This window comes from Haemorhous mexicanus, chromosome Z (genome assembly GCF_027477595.1).
Source record: "Haemorhous mexicanus isolate bHaeMex1 chromosome Z, bHaeMex1.pri, whole genome shotgun sequence".
Classification (NCBI taxonomy): Eukaryota; Metazoa; Chordata; class Aves; order Passeriformes; family Fringillidae; genus Haemorhous; species Haemorhous mexicanus.
This window is the reverse complement of record NC_082381.1, coordinates 2,080,465-2,099,730: the sequence shown is the minus strand read 5'-3', so window position 1 is coordinate 2,099,730 and position 19,266 is coordinate 2,080,465. Positions and strand designations below refer to the sequence as shown.

The following is a 19,266-nucleotide window of genomic DNA, read 5'->3' as shown; positions in this document are numbered from 1 at the left end:
CAAGTAACCATTTTTCTTTTCTATTTTCACTGAACATTTCTGTTTCTCTCAATTGCATTCCATGCATTGAGTGCTCTAAACAAATATACTTATTTTTGTCACTTTTGAGACATTTGAACATCTACAACAGTGTCTGCATGCTTTGCCACTTCTGACTAGGTAATGACAACTCAACAATAAACAATATGCAAACTGTGATAGCTTTATAAAACAAATGATGGAGTAAGAGTTGAAAACTTAACAATAAACAATTGCTAAGAGCTCCATCCAAGTGTAAAACTGCATTTTTTTAAGTGGCAGCATTCTGTACAATAAAGCACTCTAGTGCAGAATGGTGACTCAGCTGAGCTCCAGGAAGACAGTGAGTCAAGGAGCATCTGTCCACCCATTAAGAAGGAAAAGCAAATGCAAATAACTCCTTCAATGACTAGTAGCACAAGTCATTGTACCTTCTTGTGATATCATTCTGAAGGCGGAAACGTGGGCCTGAAAGACAATAGAATTAGATTTGAAAAAAAGGCCAAAAAACAAAAGAACTAAATCAGAAAATAGTATTAAAAAATCCGATGATAAAAATGGGGTAGTCATCTGATTATGGAAAAACCATCTTAGAAAAAAGAGTCAACATGCAGGAGTGTCTTACTCTGCACGTCTAGCACACTGATTCCTACCCTAGCTGTGCCCATTAATAGACAGGGGAAACAGTCCCAGAAAAAGAGTGATAACAGAGATTAGACTGCTAGTGTCATTCTGATATGGAATTTGGGTGGGCTAGAGTAATCTGTACATCACACATCATAATTAAACAAACAAATCAACATGCACCTGACAGCTTGCTCACTGTATCATTGTCAGCTGGTAGGCCCCTTCAATTATTCCATTTACTGAAAACATCTAAAATACTTTTGTCAAATGATATATTAAGTACACAGGGGGAAAGGAAATAACAAAGCATAGGAGAAAATTGCTCTGAGAGAGTCAGGGAGGCTGGGGACTCCCCGAGGGCCAGAAGTGTTCCCATGGGGGTCAGCAGGCAGGGCCTGGCAGCCCCTCCTATCCCATCACCCCAGCCAGGAACAGAAGACGTGGGGTAGGCAGCCCCAGCTCCAGGCATTTGGCACCTCTCTGGGGTTGGGAATGTGACAGGCCATCAGCCATGGGCTGGGTGCCACTTTCAGTCCCAGCCCTCTGTAAGGCAGCAGGGCAGTGACCAGTGGGGAATGAGGGCTGAGGCCACTGCTGAGGGCAGATCCTGGCACTGGGGTGGGCTGGCTGCTGAGTCCTTAGCGCTCCTGGAGGCTCTCTGCTTGGGCTGCTGGGAAGGGGACCTCCTTTGAATGTGATGAGCAGATTACTCCGAGCAGCACACATTTTGGTGTACAGAGAAAGATGTAAATTATGCTGGAATGTCCATGTGTCTTATTTCACATTTGAGAAATTTGTAAGGATTTCCTCTAAAAATTACCATCAGTCTGTTCCTCCTCCTCCTCATATAATTAATTGTTAACATGTGTTTCAAGGGCAGACTGCATTTCATGGATGTTCATGTGGGGCAGATCAGCATATTAGGGGTACCTGTGCACTGCAGCCAGTCAGCAGAAGGAGGATGAAAGTCTGCTGGGAGCCCTATGTGCCCATTGCAAACACTTCAGGTTCAGCAACAGGTATTTCTTCACTGGGCACCGTGCTCCAGGCCAATCTGAGATGTTAGTGATGGTGGTGTGCTGTGCTGGCTTGGCAAGGAAGTGCTTGCAGAAAACCACTTCTAGCAGATATACCCTCATCTTGTACAAATCACTCTCACTTTGTACTTCAGAGTTCAATCGGATTGTTTCAATCTCTTTCTAATTATGAAGGTGCCAATTATTGCCCTTATGTTAGGTCTGCCTTCTTTCCATGGGTTTTTAACTTAAAAAAAAAGTTATTTACATGAAATACTAGATGTTTTATTCCTGGGTTATTTCTGCCATGGACTCACATGCAAAAGCTTCAGAGCTGATAGCCACTGGATCTCAGTTGAGTGAGGATGCTGCCTTGACTCTTCACCGTTTCTTCTCTCAAAGCTTTACTGAGCAAAGATCTATCTTAATATATTCACTTTTGAAATTATATCAGACATTAAAATGTGAAGAGAGTTACTCAAATTTTGTTTTCCTAATATTTAATGGTGTGATCCCAAAAGATTTATGGCAATTTATTAAAACCGGGCATGTGGTTAGAGCAGGAGAGAAGAGCTACCATGGCTTGCTCATTTGTCGTCTTTTCCCTACTGAAATCTGCTCAGACTTTCACCAGCACACAGTTTCGCAATGACTTTTTTTTCCTAATGTTTCTCGACTTTGGGTGGCACCCAGATATAACTGCTGCAGATGATTACTGGGGCTGTGGAAGCACTGGTTGCTGGGTGGAGTTTCCTGCTCAGGCTACAAAAGCGTTGAGAGCCCTCTGCTCCTTTGCTCGGGACTGTGCAGCTCTGCAAGGCAGTGCCCTTGAGGAGGAAGGTAGGATTTTTTAGTTCATTATTGATCTCTGTAGACCCAGCACTTTTGAAATTGCATGCTGAATTTGTCAAGTGACCTGGTGTAAACTTTCTGTGGGTTGGAGTGGTGTCAGGGAAAAAGACGGGTGCATGCAGGAGAAATTCCTTCCATTCTGCAACATTTTACACAAGGGCTCGGGGAATATTACTTTTATTTAATGCAGTTAAATAAAGGGAATAAAAAATGGTTAAAACTTCAAAAGCAAACTGATTTGGAGTAGACTATTTCATATGCTTTCTCTTTGAGTTTTTAATTGGCTGCTGTAGAAATTTGTAGTAAAACCAGAGTTCCTAGAAAACTACTGTGCTGTGCATGTAAACTTAAAAAATTGAAACAGCTGTTGATACTTCAACAGCACTTTGCTGCACAATAACTGTAGAGAAGTCATTGTTCATGAAAGTGATGAGAATCAAATCTCTTAGAAATCAAATTAGAAATAAGAATTTAGAAATCAAACCAGTGTTTTAGAAACATAAGAGCAAAATCCTGCTTTTCTGACTAAGAACTTGGCAAAGCCACGTAAAAGCTGTGTCATCTGGGGTTCTTCCTGCTAAATCTTTCCATAGAATTTTACAAAGATGAGTCTGTTTTTCTCTCTGATGTTTCCACATTCAGCATATTTTTCACTGCAAAGTAAATTACTATATTAGATTTCCTGCCTATTTTTCTGACTGGGTGACATGACTGTAATGTTCATCAAGATCGTGGTACTGAGCCTTTGAAAGTAACCAGGCATCTGACATGCTTCATGATATGGTTAAATAAGCAGAGATAAATGCTGTCATTTGACATGGACTGTAGTGTAAGTCTAGTTGTGTCTTTCAATATTTTTAATAAAATATTTTCTCAAAATCTTAAAAATTTTTGATTGGTCCTGTTCAAGGGTGCATCTTTGGGGGATTAAGAGCCAGATAGGAAGCAATATTGTGGTCATTTTTGTGAAACAACAGTTAGGGCTTTCAGTCTGGAGGTCTCTCTGATTTTTCCATCCCATTGTGATGTTGGTCATTCCAACTGGGAATCAGTTGCTTCAGTCCTTTTCATACCACATTGAAGTGGCATTTGGAGTGAATGTATCCCTCCTGGATCTAGGAATTGTTTACAAAATCTCTTTGCATTTTAGAGGGGCAGGACAAAGTATTGGGCAACACCTTGTCTCCAGCAGGGAGCTGGCTGTCTTCCTAGATTCCAGCCTTCTTTTTTCTTATCAGCTGTAGTTTCTTCCAAAGCAGAAGAAAAGTTTTATGTTACTTTGGTTTCTTACCTTACGAAGTAATTCAAGCAGACTGAGGTCTTCAGCTTCCCCCAAGGACTGTTGACTATTTTGACTTGTATTAAAATTGCATTATTTCTTTACTAGATGGAAATAGATGGATCTGCATGCCAGTGACTTTATTTCAAAAGAAAAAAAAAAACCCTTTAAAAGTTTCTAAGGCACAGACTTTTTTTTCTTACTGTATCATTTAAGCCAGAAAAGACATGAAGTTTTAGAGGCTTAATAAACCCAATTTAGTCTAGTAGCCTTCTGTTCCAGCCAGCCCCAAAGGCATGGAAACCTTTAGAGCTTGGTGTCACAGGTGGGTGTGGGAATGTGTGGAAGAAAGGGATGTGCTTCCTGAAGCTAGCTTTCCCTGAAAAGGGTTACTTTGTCAGGCAAAACACACCCCTTCTCAGATCTGGTGCTGGGAGACTGAATCTGGTTTCACAGTTTAGAGTGGTTCTCTGCTCTGTGTATCAGTTAGTCAGCAGACATCCCAGGACATGCCAGCGTTGATGAATCAGTGTACCCAGTATGGAGACTCTTAAGTGTTTCCATCCCTCTGCATGTGGCCTTCATGTGTGCTGCTACAAAATGCAGCAGAATTTTGGGCACCACACTGCTTCATCTGGCCCTGCTAACTTCTGTCCATAGAAGGGTGCAGGAGTCACTCTGACAGCTTGAGGAAAGTGCAGGTTGCAATTGTGATATGAGCACGCTTTTCTGATTCTGAATAAATAGCAGGTCATAAAAGTTGATCCTTAAATCTGAATAGCATAAAAATACAGATTGTGAATCAGTTTCAGCTTTTCAGGCAGCACAGGCAAAGCTAAATTCCTTCCTGAGGGAAGGACACAAATGCAGGAGTTTTTTGGGGAAGAGGGGATATGGCTGGCTCTTACCTTGGAGAGAGCTGCAGGCAGGCTGTGTGAGGTATTTGCCACTTTTTTGGCTGCTGAGTGCAGAAGCAAGCTTTACAGTTTAGCTGTGAGGGAAAGAAAGAGCTGGGCTGCAGCTACTCTTCTTGTCCTCAACTTGTATAGAGTCAAAAGGCTGGTCTCTGCACTTCCTACAGGACAGAGGGATGTGTCAGCAGCATAACTAACAGAATTTGTTATAATTGTCTATATGATCTGTACTCCAAGACTGCAAACAGAATTTTGTCTCTTAACACCAGTTTCAAAATCAGTCTTGTTTACTCTCAGCGAGACTATCTCTAGTTATTGCTTACATGTAGGCTTTAAAACCAGGTCTTCCCTAGAACTTGCTGAGGAAGAGTGTTTTACCAAAAATCTAGATTGAATAACTTTATTTGATAAACCATTTATTTCTTCTTTCTATTTCCTCACTATGTCAGTTAACAAACAGAATATTCCCCACTCCAACAACAGAAGTTGTTACGAAGCAACCTATTCATTATTTTCATTATTTTTTGGGAAAGCTGGGTGGACTTTCTTTCTGAGTGGTAAAAAGGAAAACTTATTTTTATTTCCTCTTCCTAACATGGTAATGATTTATTATTATTATGTAAAAATTGTGGAAAATATGTAAGAAAAAGCAATGTATATAAAACTATCCAGATTTACTCATCTTCCTTAGAAAATGTCTAGTCAAAGAAATTACATAAAAGCATATTAACAAGAGAATTTCTTTTTTCCTAACATAATACACAAGAACTCCATCAGTAAATGATGAGACAAGAACCCATGTTTACCAGTGAATTTCAAAATGATCAAACTAAATGGGCATAGATGATAGAGTAACTAATTACTTTCTAGTAACTTCCCTTTGTAAGTAAGTGCTAATGCTAATGTATTGCTATAAGCACATAGTTCTACTGCTGTTCTTATCTAAAGCTTTTGAAAGTAGCTGAGAGTGTAGGGGTGAGCCAGCAGCTGTGGAGCATCACATCCCTCATGAAACATCAAAGTTACCTGCCTCCAATAGCACAGGCCAGTTACCATGTGGGACGTCAACCGCGACGTGTCATCGTGCTAGAGAAGTGATTTTGAGGGTAGAAATTCTTGAGTTGCACTGGTGCTGAAAATGATGAAAAATTGTTCATAACTCGATGCATCTCTTCCCAGAAACTCTGTCAACATGGCTATGGTATCAGAATTTCTGAAGCAGGCATGGTTCATTGACAACCAGGAGCAGGAATGTATTGTAAGTATTATGAACTTTTGAGAGCACCATGCTCATTCTCTTGTAGTCTTACAAGTAGTTTAAAGCCATGTAAACATCTTTCATTCGTGCAAAAGAGGGAAAGCAATGGCAAAACTCTAGCAGGTTAGAACTGGAACCTAGTTTTATTGCAGTGTATAATCTAATGTAACCATATAGTATAGGAAGTTTGCTACAAGATGACAAATTGCTCTAATTTGCACCTATCAGTCTAGTTATCAATTCCTCGGCAGAGCTAGTTAGTGTGATTAAACTGTAATTCCCAGTGGCCAGTCACTGATTGACTCAGATTGGCTCTTTAATGTAGTAATCTGATGCTGAGCTGTGTGAACATGTCCAGATAACGCATGTGAAAAAACCAGGGGCTCTTTGGCTGGGGTACAGGAAGCCGTGAGTCAGAACCCAGGAATGTAAAGGAGGAAGTAAAGTCACTGGTATTTATCCTAGGTTTCATATCATATGTCATGCTCACAGTAGAACAAGCCACAGCACGTAATAAAAAACCTCAGACAATGAGTATGGTTGTACATTGGAAGGGAGGGATATGGTTGTGAGGAGTCAAGAGTTTCTGTGCTAGGATGGTATGGAGAATCTTTGTGATAATGAGGTGAAGATACTGAAATGAAAGCAAAAGTAAAGCAGTACGCTGTGAAATCACACAAGTTCCCAAAAAACCTTGCAATTTGAAAATAAAATTATATAGGGAAAATTTCAGTAAACAAAAGTTTTCTGCTCTAGGCCCTTGTTGATTTTGTAGTTTTGACGCCACAACATTTTGTGCACAAGCATTTGGCTCCACCATCCTATTCCACTTCCATTCCTAGGGTCCTGAGACATTCTTGGCTATGGTGGTTCCAGAGACTTTTGTATTGCTGGTAGATAAGTTTGGCATGGAAAGCAGCATACAAAGGTCAGCCTGCAAGACTGAGAAACAGGCAGTGAGACAGTGCCACTCCTTTGTTGACTTAGCACACAAGACACAGTGATGCCTTGAAAAGTATGCTAGAGACTTAAGATGCAGAGATTTAAGTATGAAATTTATGTAACTCTGTGCTAGAGATTTAAGCATCCAGTCTGTCTCCTCTGTTACAACTCCTAGTGAGACAATTGTGTAGGGAGATGATCACTTAATTATCAGATGTTAGAAGTGTACAAAATTCAATACAAAATGTTGTATGTAAAATATGTATTCATAAAACCTTGCCCTTTCTTTTGGGGTATTTTATTTTAATGACAAAGGATTAAAAAACTTGAAATATTAGGTTTTGAAGCAAGAGAAAGACTATAGGGGATTCTGAATCATCTAGCTAAACTAGTGGTGTCTTCTAATAAGAAACTCACTACATATCACAACAATGGGAATTTTCTATAAATCTTTCATCCAAGAATCTTGGAGTATTTTATAATTCTGCGATAATAGTAGACTAGAATCAGTTATTTAGTGCTGTTGAGTTGAGTGCTGTATGAGTTATTTAGTGCTGTTAGTCCTACCTGTAACTTGATGTGTCATGTTGCTGACATAGGACAAGCCAAACGATCTGTTGTACATTGCCCAGAGATCTTCAGACATTGACTAGGGAGTGCCCATCTAGGAGTAGATTCACCAGAATCAGCTAGTGGATAATGCTTTGCAAAGACTGTGGCTTATGTCTAAAGTTTCAAAGAAGCTGGGCAAGAGGTCTCCACTTCCTTCTAGGGTTAGGCTTGAACACTTCCCCAGGATCTTGAATGCAAGAAATGTTTGAGAACTTAGATATGAATCAGCTGAGGACACCCGTAATGGGATAACACAGTCAGTTTGCATAAGGTGAGCAAAGAAACTAGCACTTTACTGGAAGTGCCTGTAGAATTTAATTGTGGGTTTAGAGCCTTTAAAATTTGAGCATAATTTCCTAATTTTGACAGTTAATTATTTTCCTGTGCAATCCAACTTACACTAAGAAATAGATGTTCAGGCACCTAAACCAATTTATGAAGTACTTTTTTGTTTGATATGAGAGCTGTGAAAGGAATAGGTCCAATGCATATCCATTATTGACCCCATTCAATTACCTGTGCTACAAAACTGTATGTTCCCTTATGATAAAAGGCAATCCCAAATGCATAGTATGTTTGAGCATTCAAAACTGCTTCAGTACAAAAAATGTTCTTTGGTATGAGCAATGTTTTTCCTGTTTCTGTTTTAAATTTTAGTTTTTCTTTTCCCTCTGCAGAAGAGCTCCAAAGGTATCCGTGGAGTACAGTCATACCCAAATTTTGATCCATCAGCTGATGTTGTTGCTTTGGACAGAGCAATTACTGTAAAAGGTGAGAGGAGTAAATGTTTAACGTACTACATTAGGACCCTTCCTTAGAAAGTTTTGAGAATAGCACTGAATAAAATATGGGAGCAAGAGGCAGTGCCAAGCAGGAGAGGTGCCTCTACTTTTAAAAGCTTGGTAATGCCTTAAATTATGCCACTTGGTGAAGAATCTCAGCTCTTTGATAGCCTGATGTTGTATTACGGTTTCAGACCTTAATGCTACATTAAAGTTCTTGAATATGCTGAAGAAAGAGTTGAAAAAAATATAATTTCTGTGGAAGGAAATAATATTGCAACATACCATACTAATACTTCTTGGCTTGATTTCCATAGAATTCCTGCAGGAGGCAGTGATTATGCTGGTAATATATTGTATGCTTCTGTTATATATCTCTCTTTTCATGAAAATCACATTTGGCACTTTGCACTTCCAAAGGTTTTCCAGTTTGACTTACTGAGAGTAAAGGAGAATGCCATCTAATTTGTTTTTTTGTGTGGGCTACTGTTTGTTTTTTAGGGATTTTCAGTTTAGTGGAAGATCTACACTCAGAACACTCTAAAGACTTTTTGTATAAAATTTCTGTGTCCTACATGGATCTATTTATTTGGTTTCTTAAATGCATAACTAATCTTATGAGTTTGTAGATGATAACAGCTTTTCCTTTGGTTGAGTTTGAGTTTATCAAGAAATCAAAATATGAAATAAAGCAGATAATAATTTTAGAAAAATTCATGGCTTAATGACGTATGTATTTTGTATATACTGGAGTTTTGTTTGTTTCTTCATAGGTGTGGATGAAGCCACCATCATTGACATCTTGACTAAGAGAACAAATGCTCAGCGACAGCAGATCAAGGCTGCCTATCAGCAGGCTAAAGGAAAGGTAAAGTATATTCAAACCAAGCTTAATTTTCACTCAAAATATCAAAGTTTCTCCTGGCTCCAATGGTACAGATAAGTAAAGATAGAATACTGAGTAGGATAGGAGACTTGTAGGACCACAACACTCTTCCCCAAGTCTACCAATGCTGCTATGGGGAGGGGCTTCTAGTGATTTTAGAACATTTTTGGATAGGCAGCAAAATAAACCAGATTTTAATATTTTTTTTCCCACCCCACTTAAATTTAGGTCAAATTAGAATACAGCCTTTATCTTCAGAACTTGTGGTTTTGTTTATGGTGATTTTACATATGTTCACTTCAAACTTCATGCAGTAAACAATGAGTTCAGATGTTACACAAATAAGCAACTCAGTCATAATCATAAGAGTAATGTCACATTATCTTCTCTGGAAGATTCTCTTACAATTATGACTCTCCTGTTGTGAGAGTCTTCTTCTGATGTTTTCAATGTTTCAATGGAGCTGAACTGCAATGTGTGAAAGCCCTCCAGAATACTTCCTGAAAAACCCTGACACTTTATATTAATTAAAGTGTCAAATCTGAAACTTGAAGTAGGGCTTCATAATTCTTTTTGTTATATATAGGAATGATGTAGAGTTAGATTGACCAGAGATCAGAATAATTTTTGGACTGCAGCTGAACAGCGGCTACACTTCCACCATTCATTAACTTGGTGTGTTTATTACTCTTCCTGAAACAGAGTCTTGAAGAAGCTTTGAAAAAAGCTCTGAAAGGCCATCTAGAAGATGTTGCTGTGGCTTTGCTGAAAACTCCAGCTCAATTTGATGCTGAAGAATTAAGAGCCTCTATGAAGGTAGGACAAAATCTTCAGAGAAAAACTTTCCTAGAAAGCATCTGTATTTATCAAGGCCTGTAAATAATACTGGACATAGTTATCAAGGCTTGTATATTATCTTTATTTTAACTTCATTTTATTAAATAAATTTGTATTGCCAACTCAGTTTATGAGAATAAAACCCAGTAATCCCTGCTGAATTTCAATGTTGGAGGAGATTCTTTTGAGAGAAGGAACTCTTGCTTTCTGAAAGCTGATTGCTACTGGGAGCCATAGCACTTACATTAATGTTCACATAGGAGAAAGAAAAAAAGGGAAGGAAGTATGTTTTCTTCATAGATTTTACATTCTTATCTTTTATGTGCACTGTTTGATCCTTTTGGCACTTCTTTTTAGCACCAGCATATTGAACGCAATAAAAATTTAATTCCAAAAGAGCTGAAATTACACAATATGGAAGCACAACATTTTAATTTTGATTTTTCATTCCATGTGGTGTCTTCAAAGCCAAGACAATGATTTTCATCTTATTTCTGTTATGAATTCTAAGTTTGTTCTATTGAATAACATCTCTAAAACTTCAATCGCTTTTATCAGGGGCTTGGAACTGATGAAGATACCTTAATTGAGATTCTGGCCTCAAGAACCAACAAAGAGATCAGAGAAGCCAGCAGATACTACAAGGAAGGTAACTCAGAGCAAGAAAGAAGTATTAAGAAGCAAGAAGGAAGTTACACCATAGCATAACCCTATAGCAGACACATTAGATTCACAACCTCTCTTAGTATGAGGAGCTGAGAACAAAACGGGAAGCAAATGCAGCTTCACAAAAATTTGACAGGGTTGCTGTGAGGGAGATCATGGTGATTTTTGCTGAACTATGTTGATCCCAATAGTGGAGGAACAGATACAACACAACTGCTGGGATTGTGGGTGTCTGATGGAATGAGTCACACATTCAGTATTTTTCTTGGATGCATGCAAAGACAGGCTGCTTTTCTTCCCCTATAACTAAACCTTGGCTGACATTTTAAGACAAAAGCGTAGGATTGGAAAAAATAAATCTGACTGAGTCAGCAACACAGACATGTTAGCAGTAGGAGCAGCCAGTGAACTGCAGGGGGAAGCTGCTTGGAGAAACTACTACAATGTAATGTGGTGTCTCTCTTGTATGTCGAGTTTACTGTAATGTCTAATTAAATCCTGTTTTCTAAGATGATGAAGTAACTTTTACCAAGACACTTCTTCTTAGATGCCTATCTTAAAACCTTGATTTTTTGGGGAGAGTTTTGTGTTTGAGTTCAATACTGATAAGAGCAGCCAGAAGTAAGAATGAAAAAGAAAAAGGCTTAAAACAAGGTTTGTGTATTTTATAAGCAGAAACCTGAGACAATGCTACCCACAAGACCTTAGAGAAGGACATTTTTCAGCCCATTTTAGGTTTAACCTCCAATTTCAAGCACAGGATTTAAAGGATATGTTACAAATAAACTCCTTTACTTGAAACCAAACGAAAAGAAAATTATATTTCTAGTGGGCATTTTGAAGTAGGAAATGAAGAAAATACTGAAAAAGATAATAGAGTGGTTTGATGGTACCTTTAAAGATGATGTAGTCAACTTAGTTGATAGCTTCAAAACAAACTATTTGATTGCAGTGCTGAAGAGAGATCTGACACAAGACATCATCTCTGACACATCTGGAGACTTTCAAAAGGCTTTGCTTGCTCTAGCCAAGGTATGTTATGCTTAAGCATTTTGAGTGACAATATCTATTATCAAAAATCAGTGTTCTCAAGACTACTTTAGAGAGACATGAAATAAATAAAGATTTATGCAATATTTATTTCTTTGCATTACTGTTTTAAACTTTTAAATCCTAGACCACTAGAAACTGTTCTTAAAATATAATGAGATTTTATCTCAAGTGCCTTTTAAAAACTTTAGTGTAAAACAATATTTCTTTTTAATCATTTATGCTTTTAAGACCTTTTTTGTGCTATATTTAAGCACTAGAAAAAGTAATAGGCATAATGTCATGTCAATTGCCTAGAAAAAGAATAAATGTTTAAAATTAGAGAAAAGAAAATTAGAGAAAGAAAAAAAATTTTTTCTTTCCTGTTAATGAATGTTTCTAGTAGCTAGATAATGGGACAAGGGCAGGGAGTTAACAAGTGGAAGAATTGTTTCATAAATTTATATTCAGAAATAGATGACTTCAAACACTGGGCCTTCCCAATTAAAATATCCTTTTAAAATTAATAAATATTTGATTTTTGAGTGTATATATATGAACCTTGCACTTGCATCCAGGATGGTTTTTTGATGCATCCGTGTATGTACATTGTTTGGACTTCCAGTTTTAAATTTCAAATCAACTTGTTAAAGGAGTCTATTGAATGATCATCAGGGACCAGGTCACAGGTTTGAAGCCTGTTTTATGTCAAGAAACAAATCCTTCCTGTGGCTTTTTATGTAGGAATTAAGAAATAAGTCACTTATGGCTGTACTAGTATGTTCTCTCATTACCAATACAACAGTTTTATTCACAGGATGATTTACATAACTGCATGTATTTCCAGTTATGTATTGGCTTATGTATGAGAGTGCTGTTGCAGAACTCTCAGATGCTGAGCTTTAGTGAACTGAATGATTGTGAGTACCAGTGAAATTTTCTTTATTTATGTAGGCTGACCGATGTGAAAACCCTCATGTGAACGATGAACTTGCTGACAATGATGCCAGGGTAAGGTCATAATTGGCACTTTGCAGCACTTCTTCTTCTGACCTACTTGATATTCCTCTGTCTGTCTGAATCCTGTGCATTGCAGACCTAACAGAGATTTCAATGTCATACAGCAAATATTTCTGAGGAGAGGGTATTTTGCAGAATTCATGTGAGTTAATTATATGAAGGAAATTAAATCTTCACCCTAATATCTAGCTTCAGAAGCATTTCTGCAGGACCTAGTCTAGTTCATGAAAAGCTTGAAGACCATTTGAAGTCAACAAGCAGAGGAATCAGACCGAGTCTTGCTTCTGGTTATAAAAGAGTTCCTGAATTAAGGAACGAGGGTGTGCTCTTCTATATTCAGATCAGCTGCCATACACTGACCCTTGAACTCTGCAGTATGTTAGATATTGGTACTGCTTTTTAGTGACAAACCTTTCAAGGTAATTGGTAAACCTCAGTGTCATTTTCTCAAGAATTCTAAAATAAGCATCTGATCTTTTTCTTATTCCTTCCAACATTAGTAGGACTATCTTTGCTAAAATGTTGATAAAACTTAGCAGTCCTTGCTGAGTTTTCACCAGCAAAATGTTACATCCCAGTTACAATTTAAGTTTAGATGACTTCAAATTGATTTTTCAAAAAAACCCAGCAAAGAAAAGGCCATTGAGAAATACTGCTTTAATTCCTCTTACATAAGGAGTTTAGTTCTGTCATCAGCCCTTGACATGAAGGTAAATTGATACTTTTCCTAAGTTCAAAAGTTCAGTACTCTTTCTTTTGATGCGGAGTGCTAGATATTCATGCTGTGTGGAGGTCTTTTATTATTACTCTTAGAGAGGTTTTAGGAGGAGAGGAAAATGGAGGAGACCAATTTGGTTTTTACTTTCCTGGAAGTAAAAGTCACTCCTGGAAAGATGAGGAAGTACTTAGTACATAGGTTTCTCCTGCATATTGCACCAGTTAGTTGCAGAAATAATTTAGTCAGTCTTATGAAATCCTACCAGTCCTGAGGCTTTCAGGCAGGCTGCTATCATGACAAATGAAAAATAACTTCATTCAAGAATGTAGTGTAGCCAGGAAAGCTAGATGATGATTGTAAAATGTCTGAAAATAGGTTTTCTATCTGCATAGCGTTCCCTAGGAACTATTAAGACATAAGTGAAGTATGAAGTATTATTTGACAGAGCTGGAGTTAGTCTGAGGCAGAGTTTTGATCTGGATTGGGTCAAGGGATAGTGTTCATTACTAACAAGCAATGGCCCTCAAAATACAGTGTTCCTGTTTGAGTTTTACTATTCTGATATTGACCTTGTGACCTTCTTTTCTTTATGTCAGGCCTTGTATGAGGCAGGAGAGAAAAGGAAAGGAACAGATATTGGTGTGTTTGTAACTATTCTTACTACAAGAAGCTACCCGCATCTTCGAAGGGGTAAGCTGAACAAAGCTTCATACTTCTCTGGGATGATTTTTGAACATTGCTGATTCATGAATTCAGAGAAGATACAGATTATCACGACATGGCTCTAATAGGAAGTATGCCTGCTGACTAAGGGTGTGTTTGGCAGCCTAGGTGTTCTTTCTAGTACTAGAGATTTAGGCTATTAAAAAATCTAAAGTCTCAGCTGGGTTGTGATCACAATGCCAAGCAATGAGAGCTCCCCAAAGTGGTCTTGCTTCTTAGCCAGTTTCCCCTAGACAGGGGGCTATCACACAATGTCACAGGCTCTGGGGCAGTCGGTTGGCCACCTCTGCTCCAGCCGATGGGAAATGAGCCCTTCCAACCTACCAAAGTCCCATTCCGTTTGCTGACTCCATCAGCAGTAAGTGACGTGCAGTAACACTGTGTTACTGCATTACTTTACACTGTGCTGTCTGAAGAAAATGAGAAAGAGCAATCCTCTACTGCAGCAATGGGGACAGAATAGGGCAGAGGCAGTGCAGGGAGAATACTGTTCTTTCCCATTGTTTAGTCTTTCAGAAGTACACCAAATACAGCAAGCACGACATGAACAAGGTACTGGATTTGGAGCTGAAAGGTGATATTGAGAATTGCCTCACTGCCCTTGGTAAGTGGTTCTGCACATTGAAACCTACTGTATGTTCTGACTAAACTTAACCTTTTATTTCTGCCATAATTGCCCTGATCAGAAACTGTTCTGTACTTACCCTGCTTCATTGAGCTTGCTAAATGATACCTTGGAAAGTCTAAACTAGTTATGGTGATTTAATTGACACACCTAAAATCAGTTGAAGTTGATGAATGAGTGGAAATACCTCTCCCAATATTCGGAAAGATCTTTTAATGGGAACAGATGAGTTGCCAACATAGGAATATCTTTTCAAGAAACCAATATGCTAAAAAAAGCTGTCAAAAGTGGTATAGTTTGTATCAAAAATCCAATAGTTTTAAGCCTGTCTTCAACCAAAGCCACTCTTCTCTAAGTTTCATGTAGCAAGAATATTTATAATATTGGTTATTAAATACATAAAAAAACATTCTTTCCGTGGTTTTGTTCAAGAAAATGTTCATATAAAGTTGTTCATGAACAGTAAGATAAGGCAGGGACTCCCTCTTACCAGTAGATCAGGGATGTAATTGGGAACCAGGCACTCATCTTGTCTTGGCTTTTGTGTCACAGTCAAACACACTTTGGATAAAAGAATAATTTTATCAGATTGCTCTTAATATCAAATTGAACGATAACTTGGTTTACAGAATATCAGATTATAACCTCCAGCTCTGCTATAGAAGGCATAAATGTTTTCACATTTTTCTTCTTGGGAATTGCAACAGCTTCATTAATTTTAAGGCAGTAAACTAGGGAGAAATATGTTGCTTTTATGGTAATTATTCTCCCCTGACTGAATTGCTTTCTGAATAAACAGAGGAGAGGGTCTTCTTGTCCTCATACATTATGAAGAAAAAGGATCAAAGAAGTGCATATATAGGGTATGTGGGTAGGAAAAATGAGAGGGTTTTGAAAGTGTTTTATTGTATTTTTGTGACATGTATAGCAGAAGTGACCTTGTCTCATTGCTTCATTACAGTAAAGTGTGCCACAAGCAAACCAGCTTTCTTTGCAGAAAAACTCCATTTGGCGATGAAGGTAATCTAAATAAAGATCTCCTCTTTGCAAACATGAGGTGCTTTAAAGGCTGAAAAATAAAAAGTTAGCTAGAGGTCTCTAGGCCCTTTGTGTGGTAGAAAAAGACTGCAGAGGGAAATTCAGGGTATTTCTCTCACTCCTTTTATTCCTTCCTTTGAAACTGGAGACTTTCTGTTGGAGGAGTAGACTGCTGTAATATGCTCAGGGGGGCATCTGTCCATCCACACGTATCTTTTACTGTTACAGGGACAGGAGGCAGACTGGAACCCTTCTTAAGAAACAACAGTCATAGTAAAAAGGGAAAAGAAGAGCAATTATAGATCTTAGCAGGAACCTTGTGCAAAGCTAATCTATGATGAGATATCCGTGATCCTTCTGGCAGATTTGGAACTCACTCATGTTAGTGAGGCAGCTGGTGATCATGAAACAGTCTAGTATGTTGGTATTGTCATAACTCCTGTGCCTTGGTTAAGAGCAATATGGGAAAAATTGAGTGAAACATTATGGAAACGCAGATCACTGCACTATTAAAAGAGTAATTTAAAAAAACAATTATGTCTAGGCTCTCCCTAATGTCGAGCAAGCACAGTGAAGGAGATGTCTGTTTTTAGCAAACAGCTGAAAGAAAGGGCTAAAAATATTAAAAAACTCTAAAAACAACATGATGGAGGTAGCCTATCAGAAGTGTTTTGTGCTCATAGGGCAGATATGAGACCTCCCTGTTACAAGAGATACTAAAGGAAGAGGAAAGAGATATGTTCATCTATAAAGAAGTCTGATGGATTAACCTACAGAACTTGATCAAAATATTTCAGTGACAAAAGTAGCATAATTCTTTTCCCTCCTTTTTTCCCCCCTTTCTTCTTTATTTCTTTTGTCAGGGTTTTGGGACCCGGCACAAAGACCTCATCAGAATCATGGTTTCGCGCCATGAGGTGGACATGAACGAGATCAAGGGCTATTACAAGAGTCTGTATGGCATCTCCCTCCGCCAAGCCATCATGGTAGGTTTTCTCCCACGTGACACATGAAGCACAAAGCAACCAGATCATTTTTGAAGTCCAGTAAAGGTCTGTTAACTTTTCTGCTCCTCGGTCACCAGTTCATCCTGCACAGCTCATTTCAGATGAGTACCTTACGTTTCCAATGGCCCACAGGCTGGGAGAACTAATTCCTTTTCCGGGTCAAAGTTGTTGAAAGAGCTATAGAAATAGAAGTGATACTTGTCTCAGGATATCACCTTACAGTAGAATCCAAGAGCTGAAAGGACAGTAGGATATCCCCAAATTCTTGTACTTAATGGTACAAGAGGTTATGGCCAGACAGCTCTAAGGGAGGTATTTGACACAACCGGATAATGGCTTTTAACACTTGGGGTACTTCAGCAAATGAATTTTTAATTTTATTAACATGTATTTGGCCTGATTTCCCTATGATTTAAGTAAATGAGTTAAACTGGCAAAAATATTTTGTTAAAACGGACTGATCATCCAATGTTCTTCCAGAAAATTCAAGTGGTGAGGGACTCAAAGAAAGCTAAACTGGCAAAGCACCTTTGTGTAAAATACTAGACATTACCAAAAAAAAAGATGTCTTGATTGGACTAGAAACATACTCCCTACATATATGAAAATGCCTTTTGTATTTTTATTGATGTCTGCTACTTTTTCAGTTAGGTGCCAAAGGTCACTAAAAATCTTCCCTTAGGCATGTGTGTTACCTGTAATTCGGTGTGTAATTATACCACCTCATCATGTTCCAAAGTGGTAATTGCATCCAAATGTCTTGAGGTTTGGCTATGCTAAACAATTCCTATACCTCTGAAAACTAGATTAAAATTAGAGAAAACAAGAAGTGCAAGTAATAATTACACGGCATGCTTAATGCATGTTGTCCATTTTCACCAAGCTGAATGAGCAGTCCTGTGGTGAGCAGACTATCACTGTACTGTCAGCCTTTGTTTGAGATGCTCTTGGACAGAATGTGTATACACAGTATTTTAATATTAATAAGCATTGGACACCACTGATCAAGAAAGAAAATTTCACTTTATTCAGAGTAAAAATTTAAGCTCCTGGGTAGATAAAACTCTTCTGTGCTTCTCTTCTTCACTTTTGCCACTAGACCTCCCAACATTTTTACTAGCCTTGTCTACCTGGGCTCGACTCTGGAAATGCATGTGTTTATTTCTAGATCATACAAATACCTTCAGTGATGGTGCTTGGTACCAGCTCAGTCGGTGGCTAACTTGTGTTTTATTGAGGGATTAATTTATATAGATGGAACACTGATATTTGATCAATGTGTATTGAATGGTAATTGAAATTTGTTTTACTTGAGGCCATTATTCTAACAATTGTTGGGGTTTCATGCTTAAATTTACAGGATGAACTCAAAGGGGATTATGAAACCATCCTGGTGGCTTTATGTGGAAGTGATAACTAAGTTTCATGGTCCTGGAATGCACTCAAGCCCAGCTGCTGAAAATCTTTATATCTGCATGTCTATGTAAAACACAGGCTTTACACACAGAGGTTTCCGTGGAATGACACTTAGTGCATACATACTATGTTAAAAACCTGTAATCCAGAATGGTTTTTTTTCAATATCCTTGCTCTGAACAGAATCATTATTTCTGGTTGTCGCTATTTATCCTAAGTGAAAAAATGCCCCCAAGTTTCTATTCGTGTGATTAATTATGAAAATGGTAAAGTTTTCCTTCTGTGCTAAGCAAATAAACTTTTAAAAATAGAATTCAGCTATGTGTAACTTTGTATATCCTTTGTTGCTATTCTGCATTTAATTTCAAGTTGTGCGAGTGCGGTGCGTGAGAGGGAAAATCAGTAAACAGCTTAATCACAAAATAAGGTAGTAATATCAAGTATAGCTTTGATCTGCAGAAGATTTCTTTTTGGCAGAGTGCAGCAGGATTTCAGCAGAAACGTGTCCTTTGTGAGAGCCCAGACTAACTATTCAACCTCAAAGTGTGAATGAGGGAGCATTTAGAATTTTCATTTGGAGTAAAGGAGAAGATGAACATGTTAGTAGTATGAGAACAGTCGTTGTCTGATTACAGGGGCATTGCCAGACCATGCAACAGAGGAAATATTTACTGTGCATTGCTACATTCCAAGCATTTCTCCTAATTTTAAGGAAATGTCCCTATTTTTTAAAGTATTGTATGTATGCATCTTAGTCAGAGGTAGTTGCATTTTGATTGTATTCTATTTTTGCCTACCTCTAAAATGCAAATGCTCATTGTTTTGGAGAGAATGGATTGGTTTGTGCAGTGGTGTATCAAGAAGTCACAGCTTTACTGCAAGCCAGCTCAATCCCCCTGGGTGCTCACTTCTGCCTGAGAGGCACAAGTTTCTGTACAGTTAGGGAACTACTTCCTTAAACATTTAAAAAACCAGAAGTTTTAGAAAATTCCATTCATATG

At 38.1% G+C, this 19,266-nt stretch overlaps 1 protein-coding gene across 1 annotated transcript; it reads left to right on the top strand.

Moving 5' to 3' along the window:
* Positions 1 to 2,348: 2,348 nt before the first annotated feature.
* Positions 2,349 to 18,582, top strand: LOC132341693 (annexin A1). The gene is made up of 13 exons (XM_059873602.1): positions 2,349 to 2,501; positions 5,886 to 5,964; positions 8,196 to 8,289; positions 9,074 to 9,168; positions 9,889 to 10,002; positions 10,582 to 10,672; positions 11,642 to 11,721; positions 12,673 to 12,729; positions 14,053 to 14,146; positions 14,688 to 14,783; positions 15,766 to 15,824; positions 16,706 to 16,828; positions 18,210 to 18,582. The coding sequence occupies exons 2-13, from the start codon at positions 5,899 to 5,901 to the stop codon at positions 18,267 to 18,269; spliced, it is 1,029 nt and encodes a 342-aa protein (XP_059729585.1). The 5' UTR covers positions 2,349 to 2,501; positions 5,886 to 5,898; the 3' UTR covers positions 18,270 to 18,582.
* The last annotated feature ends 684 nt before the right edge of the window (positions 18,583 to 19,266 follow it).

Excerpts from the sequence above, each read along its gene's own strand:
- LOC132341693 (XM_059873602.1), top strand. The coding sequence starts at position 5,899 with ATGGCTATGGTATCAGAATTTCTGAAGCAGGCATGGTTCATTGACAAC. Across the intron at positions 5,965-8,195 it reads ACCAGGAGCAGGAATGTATT|AAGAGCTCCAAAGGTATCCG; the intron begins GTAAGTATTATG and ends TTCCCTCTGCAG. Across the intron at positions 15,825-16,705 it reads AACTCCATTTGGCGATGAAG|GGTTTTGGGACCCGGCACAA; the intron begins GTAATCTAAATA and ends TTCTTTTGTCAG.